The sequence below is a fragment of the Nasonia vitripennis genome, chromosome 2, assembly GCF_009193385.2.
Source record: "Nasonia vitripennis strain AsymCx chromosome 2, Nvit_psr_1.1, whole genome shotgun sequence".
In the NCBI taxonomy this organism is placed as follows: domain Eukaryota; kingdom Metazoa; phylum Arthropoda; class Insecta; order Hymenoptera; family Pteromalidae; genus Nasonia; species Nasonia vitripennis.
The window spans coordinates 9,074,371-9,087,131 of record NC_045758.1 but is presented as its reverse complement, the minus strand read 5'-3'; the positions used below and the strand labels follow the sequence as shown (position 1 = coordinate 9,087,131).

Here is a 12,761-nt window from a genome sequence, read left to right as displayed (position 1 = left end):
CGCAAAGTCTGTTTGCTCTCGTCCTCTCCCTTCTCGTGCGTTTGCTTTTCAGAGTAGCGAGAGAGTAGAGGGGAAAAGCTCGTCGACTCCTCCCTCTCTTACACCCTTTTTCTCCCCATCAGCAGTCGCGGAAAGCGCCACTCGCGCTCGGGTCAACGAATTCGCAATTATACGATCTTTCAGCCGACGAGTCTCCATATACCCTTCTCCATTATCTCTTATTTCGAGACACCGTGTCGTGCACACACGCGAGCGCCCGATTGATCGACGCGGCGCCGCGCATCATATCGGAGAGATGAGGCTGCAGCGTCGTGTGTGACACGGAGACTCATACTCTTTCTCTCTCTCTCCGCTCTGCGGCCTGATTCCAGTGGCTCGACGCGCGCTGCGGAGTCTGCGGTGTAATTTATTTGCGGTCCGTCACGCGCTGCGGCTGGATACATTTTTTCCGACCGCGATCGCAGCATATCCAAAATGATTTATTCCGCCGCTGGGCTGAGGTTTAGCGTTCGGCTGTGTGCGTGTGTATGGGCTTTTTAAAATACTAGGAAATTTAAGTGCGCTTCGCGCATTCCTTATCATGTCATAATTGACATTTAAATTTTGCTGCCTGCTTAGCGCCAACAGTTTGAAGCGTTTGTAGGTTATGTAATAAAATCCGTATTTCTGATTCGCGTTCCTTAATTCTTGTACCAGGCTACCGATTAATTAAATGCTTCACAACAAAACCCATCACTTTTTTAAGAGAGGATCGAGGGGATTTAATTGATTAGTCGCGGCAGACTATATTTTTCTCTCTCGGCTTCTTTTGGAGAAAGGAGAAGCTCGTCTATATCCGTTGACATCGCGTATAGTTGTCGCTTTGCGATTCTATTACACAGGCGGGAATGCAAGGGAGTAAAATCGAATCTCTCGGCTTCAGGTGTATGAGAGCTGCGGAGTCTGACTTTACGGTGTCTCGCGCGAAATGAAAAACGTCGTCGAGCGCGCAGGAGTTTATCTGATATAAAGCTTGATTTACCGACCCGTGTGTGTCATTGATTTTATATTCGACGAGCGCGTACAAAGACTCTCCCGTTATTGATTTCTATTTTTTTGTAAACAAGCGAAGAAGTCGTACGATAATCCCAGTATATTCGCTCGTGAATTTCAAGCCCACGGTCCGCTATTTATACGTTATATAATAAGCGAAAACATTAATAATCTCGATTTCCATCAACGAGCGTCGCACGTGACGCGAACCGGCTCTCATAATAATTTCGCGAGCTCTCTCGCAGTCGCAGCATCGTTCGAATCTCGCGCATCGATCGCAGCCAAAAAAAAAAATGTGCGCCGCGCACTAAAAGTTCGGCCGCGTATAATCCGTTAAACCCGATCGTTTGATGCGCGCGCGGAGCTTTCAAAAGCGACTTCGCCGGGTTACGAAAATTCTCCACCCACTCGCTCCGCGTATATTTATATATGTATAGGATATGCGTTTTATTCTGATTCGATATTCGCGCGCCGACGCATATTCTTTTTAATTAAATGTTATACATCTTCGATGAGTAAAAAGAGGAGAAGCAAAATAGAATCGCAATCCGCGCTGCCCCCCGCGGGTATGGCGCCTGAAAAGGATGAAGAATAAAAGCGAATCTCGATAGTGTGTGTGTGTGTGTGTGTATATATATATATCGTTCGATACGCGGGTATAAGAGCGAAGCGTAGAAAAACAGAGAGCGATCGGCTCGCAAAGAGTATCAGTAAATATTTTTCGCGCAGCCCGGGCTTCATGCACACGCGCGCGTGCAAGCTCTAGGTATATTGAAGGGCTCTACGACGACGCATTGTTTTCGCGCTGGCATTGAGTATACACTGCTCTCTCTCTCTCTCTCTCTCTCTCTCTCTCTCTCTCTCTCTCTCTCTCGACGTGTCAAAGGCGCGGCGCAGTTCCGCGAAACGAGCGCTGCATATAATACTCTCTCACTCATAGTGCGCGCCGATCTCCGGCGTGTCCCTTTCGGATTCCGATACATTTTATTTCGTCCGCTAGGGGCAATATGTGCAGACTTTTTGTTGATCCTCTGTACCGTGTACTCTTGTGTCGAGGCGATTCGAGGACTTTGGTCGATGTTTCTCTCTTCTTCCTGTTGACACTTTTTGCAGGCTGTGTCCGCTTTGAAATTCGCAAGAAGATCGACCGGCGAAAAAAGTTTCCAGTACATACGCGCATGCGCAATCGCGTTGGAAGTGTACACACACGTAGAGAGAGAGAGAGAGAGAGAGAGAGAGAGAGAGAGAGAGAGAGAGAGAGAGAGATAAGGCAAAAGTTCATTTCGCTTGGCGGCGGACGGACTTTTCAGCGGGAGTATTGCCGGCACAGGCCGGCGAAATTCTCCGGGGCGGATACGCGCACGCGGAAAGTCCGCATGCTCAACTTTTCCGAAGAGAGTCGGCTCCGGATTCTCTCTTCTTTCGCGCTGATTCGACGTGTGTGTGTGTGTGTGTGTGTGTGTGTTGCGTCCGTCCCTCGACTATATGCTCGCGCACTTTTTCCCTCTCCGAAAGTGTAAACACTTTGCTTCGGTCGGCTCCAAAGTTTCCCGATGACCCTCGTTATTATTTTCAACTCTCTCTCTCTCTCTCTCTCTCTCTCTCTCTCTCTCTCTCTCTCTCTCTCTCTCTCTCTCTCTCACTAGTGGTAACGGATTCGAAAATTGTTTACTCGCGTAAATGCTCTCATCGCGTGATTTGTAGAAGACGCTTCGCGGCGTGTATTATAAGCACACAGAACACGATGGGAGGAGAGAAGCTAAAGACCGACTACGAGCCTTGGCAAAGTTACCCGGCGCGTATAAATCAGACACGCGGTGCATCCACCTACGCTCAAAACTTCCGCGGCGGTGCGGTTCGTCCTCTTTTTTCTCTCTCTCTCTCTCTCTCTCTCTCTCTCTCTCTCTCTCTCTCTCTCTCTCTCTCTCTCTCTCTCCATATACATCCTCTATACGCGCCGTCGCTCGGCTCGATACACATCGATTCTTCCCGACAATACGCGCTCTTTTCCCTTGCACACGTCTTGCCTGTATACATATAGCGATGTAAGTACGTTATCCACGGCGGCACTTTCGCCGCACAAAGGGTTATTTGCATGAAAGTGGCGCGAGCGAACGCGAAGAAATCGAGGCGAGCTTCTCTCCCGCGGGGGGGGGGGGATGATTGTTGGGAGAAAGAAATCGAGGGAGGCTGAGTCAGCGCGCGGCCTGCGAAAGTCGCCGTCGTCGTCCTGCTATACTGCGACGAAACTTCTTTATAAAAATGTAAAACTCCGATTTCGGGGGAAATTCCGCGCGCAAATTCGCAGACCCGTGCGACTATATACGTAATGCAGCGGGGGGAGAGAAGAAGGGCCGAAACGTAGTGTGGCGCACGTGCAGATCGGGAGAGCTAGGGGCGAACGTGCGACGAATCGAGGCCGATGTATAAACGAGTTTGTGTTGCTCGTTGTCATCTCTCGTCGGGCTGTGCAGCAGCCTCGTGACCTGTGTTCCTTGGGACGTGCGCTTTTCTATATGTACGTAAGATGCTGCGCATAGTTATCGAATATGGAATGCGACAAATGCCACCTCTGTACTGCTGCTGGTAAAAGTTATGTGTGTCCCGCTGTCGAGCTGCACCTGTGCCGAGAGCTAGCCCTAATTTATCGCCCGCACACGATGTACAGCGCGAGGATTTTTCTCGAAGCGACGAATCACGTATTACTGACGCGCGCTTGGGAAATCCAGGTCCGTGTGCAGTGTGGCTATAGCTGGAGAAATCAAGACTCGCCGCGAGCGATATTTTTTCACTTCTTCTTGGCTCAAAGGCTTAGACTCGTGGCCGGCCGCGCGAGCCTGCAGATATACAATTTACTATCGGTGCCGGTAACTGCCCTCTCGGTCCTATATCTCTCGTGAGGTGAAATCCTGATTTAGCGGCGTGACGGAACTCGCGTATAGCGCACAGGTAGAAGTCGCTCTCTCGTCAAATCGGATTTTAAGGCGCGAGTTATGTGCAGCCAGACCGTCGGCTAAATAATTCATGGGATGAATTATTTCCGTAAACTAGCATCGATCGCGCGCCGAGTCTCTCTGTCTGCTTCTACAGAGCTATATATCCTATATACGTGTACACGCGCGCGGCGCGTCGCCTAAAACGTCGTCTCCGGGCCGGAAAAAGTGCGAGCGAAAGCAATTTTTCCCCTCGGGCTTTGCTGGGAAACGAAACTCAAGGTATACACACACACACCCAGGCTCTCGAGTGCGCGGAGAGGGAGAAAAAAAGCGCGTTACGTTTTCAGCTCACGTCGAGAAAGAGAGCGGGCCGAGTTTTCTTCGGGCCATTCATTGCCAATCCCGAGGGCGATTTTTCTCCGAAGCTCGGCGCGCGTGGGTGTCAGCGTTTTATTTTTTTGTTTTTCACCCGAAAATAATCTTCCCCCTTTTGTTTACCATCGAGTTAATTGCTGGAAACGCATGTATTCGCAGCCTGGGAGCCAGCGAGGACGCTGGGACAACTGGGTCCGGTATTCGTGCTGGAACCACCGAGCACGCTCGTCTTCTCGAACACGACGGGCTCGCAGCTGAGCTGCTCGGCCCACGGCAGTCCAGCGCCGAGCGTCACCTGGATCACCAGCCCGGATCAGCGGTCGGTCAGCGCCGTGCCCGGACTCAGGTATGGATTCTTGTTTTCAACTCATGATGTATTCAAAAATCCGCGGGTGAACGGCCGAAATATCTCAATCGAGAACTCGATTCGAGAAGCTTCGACGCGCGGCGGCATTCTACTCGATTTAAAATAGATGAACGTCGTTGGGAGATTTAACGGGGGGAAAAGCCCTAAAAGGCAATCTTGAGGCTTTGCCGTTGCTGCTGCTGCTGCTACTCTCGAGAGCGAAAGCGAGAAAGACCTGCTCGGGTGTAATATATATGTAGGCCATCGACTGGCCCGTATATATAGAACTTTTTCCAATTTCGAATTCACGAGCACTTTCCCGCGCGCGGGAAAATTCCGGCCTTAGTATTCCGCTCTTGGCCAAGAAGATGAGAGAGAGAGAGAGAGAGAGAGAGAGAGAGAGAGAGAGAGAGAGAGAGAGCGAGGGAGCAGAGAAGGCCAGCAGCAGCAGGCGAACGAGAGAGTTTACGTTTTCCGGATCAGAAGGGGTATATAACGCGCGAGAGCTAAGCACACACACGTATATATATATATATATATATATATATATATATATATATATATAGAGAGAGAGAGAGAGAGAGAGAGAGAGAGAGAGAGAGAGAGAGAGAGAGAGAGAGAGCGTTGCGGGGCGTAAGGAACGTTTCGATTAACCGGAGGAAATGGTTTCCCCCAGGTGCGGTGGCTCTATTGCCGGCAGTGCGCCATCGAACTTCCGACCCTTCGCCGCCGCCACCGCCGCCGACGTGTTCCTGAATCCGCAGTGCCTAGGTATAGTCTTGACTTGGACTCTCCTTCGCAGCATAGCGCACAAGAGCCCGCCGATGCTTCGGGGATATCTCGATTCGGCCGCGAGCCTCCATTTATCAGATTCCTCGTCGTCTCTCCGCTTCTTTTACCGACGCGCGCGCGCGGCGTATCGCTCGAAATGAAATTTCTGATTCAGCCGAAAGAAGGACGCCGGGGCGTTCGTTTCCGACCTTAAGAATTGCGCGACTATATCCGCGATTTTTCTCAGATCTCAATCCTCTCTTTGGCCGTATCGATTCGTCGCGCGGCGATATTATGCTTCGGTCGGTAAGATTTTTATGCGCTGAAAATCTGAAATTATAGAATCGCGTGAATAGAGAGAGCTAGCCGTCTGAATAAATCAAATCCCTATGCAGTAGGCATTAAAAAGCGAGAGACGATTTTAAAACTCTTCAAAAGGCCGTTGCAGCAGCAGCAGCGGCGGCAAAGTAAATAAAAATACTCGAAACTATTTCCTCGAATGCCGCGCGCGCGTCGTTTGATTTTCCAAGCCGGAGGAGCCGCGCGCGTTTGAGGCGGAAAAAGATGCCATAAGCCGGGAGTAAAATAATCATGTAAATCGACGGGGCAAAGTTTCTCGACTACTCCCTCCCTCCACCCGCGCGCGGCTTTGAACCGCAAGACTCTCTTCCCCTCCTCCTCCTGTTCCTTCTCTCGGCGGGCTTTCAAAAGCCGCGTAACGCTTTAATCGGCTCTGGAATGCGAGTAGCTCTCTCTCATAGCTCGGCGCTATTATATCGCGCAAAACTTTATGCGCGCCCTATTACTTTCCCTTTCCTCGGCGCGTTCTCTCCTAATCGAAACGACGATCGCTCGGGGATGAGGAGAAGAAGAAGCGTTGACTTTTATCCGCTGCTCCGCGCGGTATTATTGGCTGTAGTCATCCGTTCTCCAAAGGGAACAAAGGGACGAGTGCGTCGTCGGAAACAATTGTACAGCAGCGGTTGCTATATACTCTGTATAAGGGAGGGAGAGACAAAAAAATGAAAAGGGAAATTTTCTTGCAACGGCTCCTAAACTCCGTCTAGTTACATCCCCGCGAGGAGTATATACACATCTCTCTCGTTTTTTCTCTCCTTTCGCTCTGCAGAAGGATCAGCGCTGGCTGTTCTCCGTAAAATTGGTTCTCGCTCTCGCTCTGATACACAGCGTCGAAACTTTTCCATTCCGCTTTCTCTCTCTCTCTCTCTCTCTCTCTCTCTCTCTCTCTCTCTCTCTCTCTCTCTCTCTCTCTCTCTCTCTCCAGTCCGTTCGGGAAAACTCGGGAGTGGAAAAGAGATGGAAATACACAAAGGGTGAGAGGGAGGGAGGGAAGCGGAAAAATCGCCGGGAGCCCCGGAACACGCTCGAAAGGGACGAGCGAGGGCCGGACACGCCGATGGAAATGGTGCAAGGAAAAAGGAGCGCAAAGAGCGCTCTTTCTCTTTCCCGCGGCGGCGGTAGCTCCGAACGAAAAATAGAAAGAGCAGAGCGAGAGCAGGAGAGAGACTATCCCCGACTGGATGCTTATCCAGCAGCTCGACGTAATTTCACTCGAGTACAAACGCTGAGGCGTGTGCTGCTCTCATTTCTCCTCTTTTTTCTTCCACTCTCCGCCCCGTTCTCTCACTCGGCGTTACAGTTTACGATTTTTATGAGCTTCCAGCTCGGCCACTGTGTAGCGTGAAGGTTTGCTCTCTCTCTCTCTCTCTCTCTCTCTCTCTCTCTCTCTCTCTCTCTCTCTCTCTCTCTCTCTCTCTCGCGGGACGAATATCGGCGCATCCTTTCGCGCCTCGTATCATCCTTCGCCGGCGTCCCTCTCGTGCGGTTATACTGCCCGGCGTGCGCTTGTTGATTGCCGAGGGCAGCTCCGAACGCGTTTACTCGAAATAAGCCGGAGAGCATTATCGCCTCTCTCAATCTTCTTTGAAAAATCCCGCCAATATAACGAAGCGCAGCTCTCGTCTTCATTTCCCGCGCGCGGTGCACGTGATTTCCCGACAATAGTATAGGTAGGGCCTCGTGGGACGACGACGGCGGCGGAGAGAGATGGATGCGCGTCGGATAGACGCACTCTCTTCGCGGACAATAACGCGTGGCTATATACGCGGCTTTCAGGCTCCGCGCAGTAGCAGCGACATTTCTCGCGCTCGCGTGGTGTGAATTCACTGCCGCGGAAAGATCGATGGATGCAGCGCGCGTTTTCCGCCGGCCATTAATCTTCGTTGGGCTTCTCTCGCCCTCTCTTGTGGGTGTATGTGTGTGTGTACGTATATGTACCTGTATACGCGTCGGGTATCCATCTCCGGGAGGTCAAGACGCGGTCCAGCCGCTCGCTGGGAATTTTCCGCGATTACGGGGACTGGATCGAGCGATTCAGCTCTCTACTCGCTAATTGTCCCGGCTGTTCAATTTGCCGAGAGAGCGACACATCTCGCGGAGAGAGGATCGTCGTCGACAAGATGAAAGCACACGCCGTGAATTCCTGCAGTCCGGAGCTGCACGACGACGCTCCTCCTCTCTGTCTCTTTCTCGCCTCGTAAATACGACGACGAGCGTCTTTGCTCCCTCGACTGCGACGAGCTATGTGTTTGTACTCAAGGATAGGGGGTAGACACGAATTTCTTACATTTTTCCGGCCGTCAGTGAGATCCTTTAATTTCGCCTTTTTCCCCGTCGACTTCGTCTCTTCTTATTCGTCTGCTGCTGCAGGACGCCGCCGTCGTCTCGCACCGAGAAATACCGGGAGTGTCTCCGGCGGATTATATATTTGACGTTTGTTGTACCGTAATGCGCTTTTCCTTTGCGCGCGCTTACAATTTTCGGGGGAGAATTGTAAATGAGCGGGTTATATCGTCGCGTTTTTTTTTTTCGTTTGCCTCTTCCGCGATGGAAATGAAAGAATTGACGTGTTTACGTTTACGAGCGAGTGATAAAAAATTTTACTGTCGACTTGGCGCTCGCGCTTGCAGGGCGAGCTTTTTCGCTGACATTTGACAATTTTTTACGACAGTCCGCACTTGCGCGTATTTAATAGCCGGCGAAAGATGAAATAAATAGCGAATATATTCATTGTCACACGGTGCGAGCGGAGCTGTTTTTTTTATACGTTAAATGCGTAACTCTCGCGATAAAATTCGGTTAATACGCGTCGCATCGAATCCGAAAACCGAGAGCTATGTGTGCGGTGTACGTATAAGCCTGTGGGGGAGAAAAAGAGAAGCAGCAAACTTTATTTGTCAGCACTCGTGTGTCGAAAGAAAAACAATAACGAGCGCGCGGGAAGTTCAGGCCAGAAAAATGTGTATTATTTCAGCTCGGCACGGGAAAAATATTTAAAGCATTCGGAGCAGCAGCGGTGGCGGCGGCAGTAGCAGAGACAGCAGCAGCAGCAGCAGGCAGTTTCTTTTTCCGAGCTACATACAGGCGTATACGTATACGAATGATATTTTTCTCTGTCGCAGGCAACTTCTGGGTAACGGCACGCTCTACTTCCCGCCGTTCCTGGCGCAGGACTTTCGCGCCGAGATACACAACGCCCGCTACAGATGCCGAGCGAGCAACAGCGTCGGCACGGTCCTCTCCCGGGAGGTCACTCTTCGCGCAGGTAATCACTGTCAATTTTTCACCTGTGTCTGTGGCACTTGCTTTTTTCTTTTTTTTTTTTTTGTTTTATACTACTTTTCCTCTTTATTTACTTCGGCATATGCGAGAGAGAATTTTCCTTTCTTTTTTTCGACTGTCACGAGGACTTTATATGCGACGGGAGTGACGGCTCGTGTTATTTTACTTTTTTTATTTCGCTCGACAGCTGACGAATTCGGTTCTATGTAACGATAATCCATTATGCTTACGACTTTGTACTAACGATTGGTCTGCGATGATGAGTCGCTGACGTAAGCATGGGCTCCGACATTTTTTCATCTCACATTCACTATGGCGAAGCAAGGATGCATTTATTCGCAACTTTTCCGTATTTATACGAATTTCGCTCGAGAGCAGAGCTCGTCGTGTATAGCTGAATCGTTGCCACTTGAAAAACTCGGCATCAGCCAGCGCTTTCCATTGAAAATCATAAGCTGATACTCGTGTACGCATTCTACATACGTTATTATGTACGATATCGATAGGGACTCTTGATGCGCACCCGCGCCGGGCAATTTCCGATACGCGCGCGTGCGCGTCTATATAATATTGAGAGATAAAATTCAGCGCAACCGCGTTCTAATTAGCCGACTTATTTCGGAGAAAAATCCCCAGAAAATAAAAATCGAGCAACGTTTCTCTCGGGAGCTTGAAAATCTTCCATCAGTGTGCAGCCTAAAAAGCCCGAGAGGGAGAGCCATCGAAAATCGGCGAACGCGAGCATCGAGCCGCGTCGAATATATATACAGCGACTGCACAGTCGCTTATATACCTATATATACACTACTGGTTTGGAAAGTACGCGCAGCAAGGGTGTACATATACATATATAGTGCGAGCGACGACGGCGCTGTAAATCCTTCGATTTCCGTGCCAATCGCGCAGTGCCTCGATGATCTCGGGGGAGAAGGTAATCGCGAGGCAGCCCTGGGACCCAGTCGCTTCGCCTGTAGTCGCTTTCGAGGCCAACGGAGACACAGCTGTATATATAGGCACACCGCGCTGGGGTTCGTGACCTCTCTCCGCGCAGGCCGTCTTTCTCGCTCGGTTTCGGTCCTTGTTTTCCCCGGAGCGTGATCGGTAAGCGCGCCACCTACTTAGTCCCCTTCTCGGCGCGTAAACGTCGATGTGTGCGTACATAAGGACGCACGCATCGACGAGCTAATATTGTCCGCAATCACGGAGGGGATTCCCCGGAGAGACTCGCGCGGATTTAATGCTGCGTGCGATCATCAGCGATCTCGTCGTTTTTCCATTAGCTACTGCGACGAGAGCCATCGAGTGTCATTGGGATTTTTTCCGTCTGCTATTTGCAATCGTTCTGTTCTAAATTCGGAGTTTGTCGAGCGAGATTTTATATCGGCGTCTCAGCACCGCCCCAAGTTTCCTGTCGTATATACAGACGCACGAAATCCGAATCCCAATATGTCGCGCGCGCGAGCGGCAGCTGCTGGAGCTTCATGTAATTCCAATTATGACTGTTTTCCTCGCGCGCGTCTCTCCAGCCCTATACACAGCGAGAGATGCATAAATAATTCAGGTGCGCGCACAACGAGCAAACTCGATTGCCGAGCACTACGGGCGTTTGTACACACACAGTTCCTTCCCAGAAATAGTTTAACGATGTTTCCCCTGTGCAACTCCTTTTTCCTCTCTCTCCTGTCGTATTGGATTCTCGGAGACGCGTATAAAAACTTACGTTTCTCGCCGGCCAGCTCTCTCTCTCTCTCTCTCTCTCTCTCTCTCTCTCTCTCTCTCTCTCTCTCTCTCCTACACTCGAACTTCCTCATTTGACAAAGTGCGTCGTCGTCGTCGTCGCGCAGTAAACACACTCGGAGAGAGTCGCGGCCACTCGGACTCGGGGATAAAGAGCAGAGCCGTTAAATTGTATTGGACGTGCGAGAGAGCTGTGCGTATACACGCGGCGTGTCCGCTCGATCGAGCTCTTCCGCAGGGGGAGGAGAGGGCAGAGAGAGAGAGAGAGAGAGAAGTATATACGTGCGCGAGCGGCCAGCAGCAGCTTGCGGAGATACGTGAGGCAGCGTTTAAACGGCCGATTTCCGAAGGGGATCGTGTGCTGCGAACACATATTCCTAATAATACCCCCGTGCGCGCGAGCTACTCTATTCCACTAATTCCTTATCAACCGCAGGGAATTCCCTCCCCCGCCTCTTTTTCTCCCCCTCCCCGCATCACCGCCGGCACTTATTACACTCGTTATATCGGGTGTATAAACGCGTTCGTTTCCACAGCGAAAACGTAATCGAAAAGCCATCTCGGTTGGAATTTTCAGAGCGCATCCCCGGGCTTTTTCTCGTTAGCGCGAGAGCAAGCCTCCGGGATGTATAGCTCACCGGTTGCGTATAAACTTTTTTAACAGTCCTAGGCCGTCTCGCGCACACTTTCATTTCCACGTTATCCCCACTTGGCTCCCACCTCTCACTCTCTGGAGGGTCGCGGAGACGTCTTCTTTTTTCCCTGACGCTGCAGCAGCGACTTCTCGTCTGCGTGTGTGTATGTGACGCTTTTCGCGCATATCTTGCAACCGCGCGCGCGTCTCTCTGTGACGTCTGCCCGTCGACCGCGGCTTCTCGCACCGGCTCTTCATTAAAAACACGTGACGCGCCAGCCGTGGTAAGTACGCGTTTAATTATTTAAACGCGAGAGAGACCGAGCTGGCGTTCATCAAGTCGCTTCGTTTTCAACTCTGGATGTATGAACCGACGGGTCCACGAAAAAATACGACGCTGGATGTTTATAAGTGAGCTAGCGGGGGAGAAAAAATACCGCGTCTTATTGGAGGAGAAACCCGCGTCCTCGAGAGAAGCTCGGGGGAATCGAATCAGCGCATCGGGCAAACTCGAGCGGAAAAAAGACGCGTATAGAAGAGGGGACGCCGTTTGAGTCTGATTGCGTCTAATTGCTCGGCGGAAAAAGGCTGCTTGCGCTTACCTCCGCATATCGCCTCATCGTCGTATTTGCCTTCCACGCCCGCGCCTTTCGCACCTTTGATTCATCTTCTGCCTCTCTTGGAAAAAGAAAGAAGCAACGACATATCGAGCTATCTCTCTCTCTCTCCCTCTCTCTCTCTCTCTTTTGCTAAAAGGTCGCGGCCTCGTGTCCGCCTAGTTGGGCAAAAGCAAACCCTCGAGAGAGAGAGAGAGAGAGAGAGAGAGAGAGAGAGAGAGAGAGAGCGGCGGAAGCTCTCGAGCTGTCTCGAGCCCCACTCGCGGATTCTTTCTGTAGGCGCGCGCATGTGCTGCTTTGCTGAAAGGCGATGCGAGAAAGAAACTTATCTGAAATGACATCGGCCCTCGACCGGGGCTATGCCACACTCCAAAGGACTTATTTTCGAAGACACTGCACGCCGCGAAAGGGAGCACAGGGCTTCATTGTCGCCCCCTCTTTTGTGCCCCACCGCCGCCGCACCGGGCGTATCTTACCCTGAAGCCTCTTCTTCTTCTACTTCTTCTTATTCCGCGCGGTGGAGTACTCGACGCCTGCTGTACACCCTTTTTTCGCTCCCGGCCTTCTTTGTTTGCCTCGTGATATTCATTTCAAGCCCTGTAGAGCTGATCCTACTCGGTGATCCTTGTCACGCGAAGAGGACAAGTGAGCGAGCTTGATTGGTTTTTATG

At 51.1% G+C, this 12,761-nt stretch overlaps 1 protein-coding gene across 1 annotated transcript in view; it reads left to right on the top strand.

Moving 5' to 3' along the window:
* LOC100117404 (Down syndrome cell adhesion molecule-like protein Dscam2) overlaps positions 1-12,761 on the top strand; it is an 89,493-nt gene that overhangs the window by 55,466 nt on the left and 21,266 nt on the right. Inside the window, 2 exon segments of the mRNA XM_008209770.3 lie at positions 4,503-4,689; positions 8,943-9,085. Of these exon segments, the coding sequence (XP_008207992.2) occupies positions 4,503-4,689; positions 8,943-9,085 (330 nt within the window).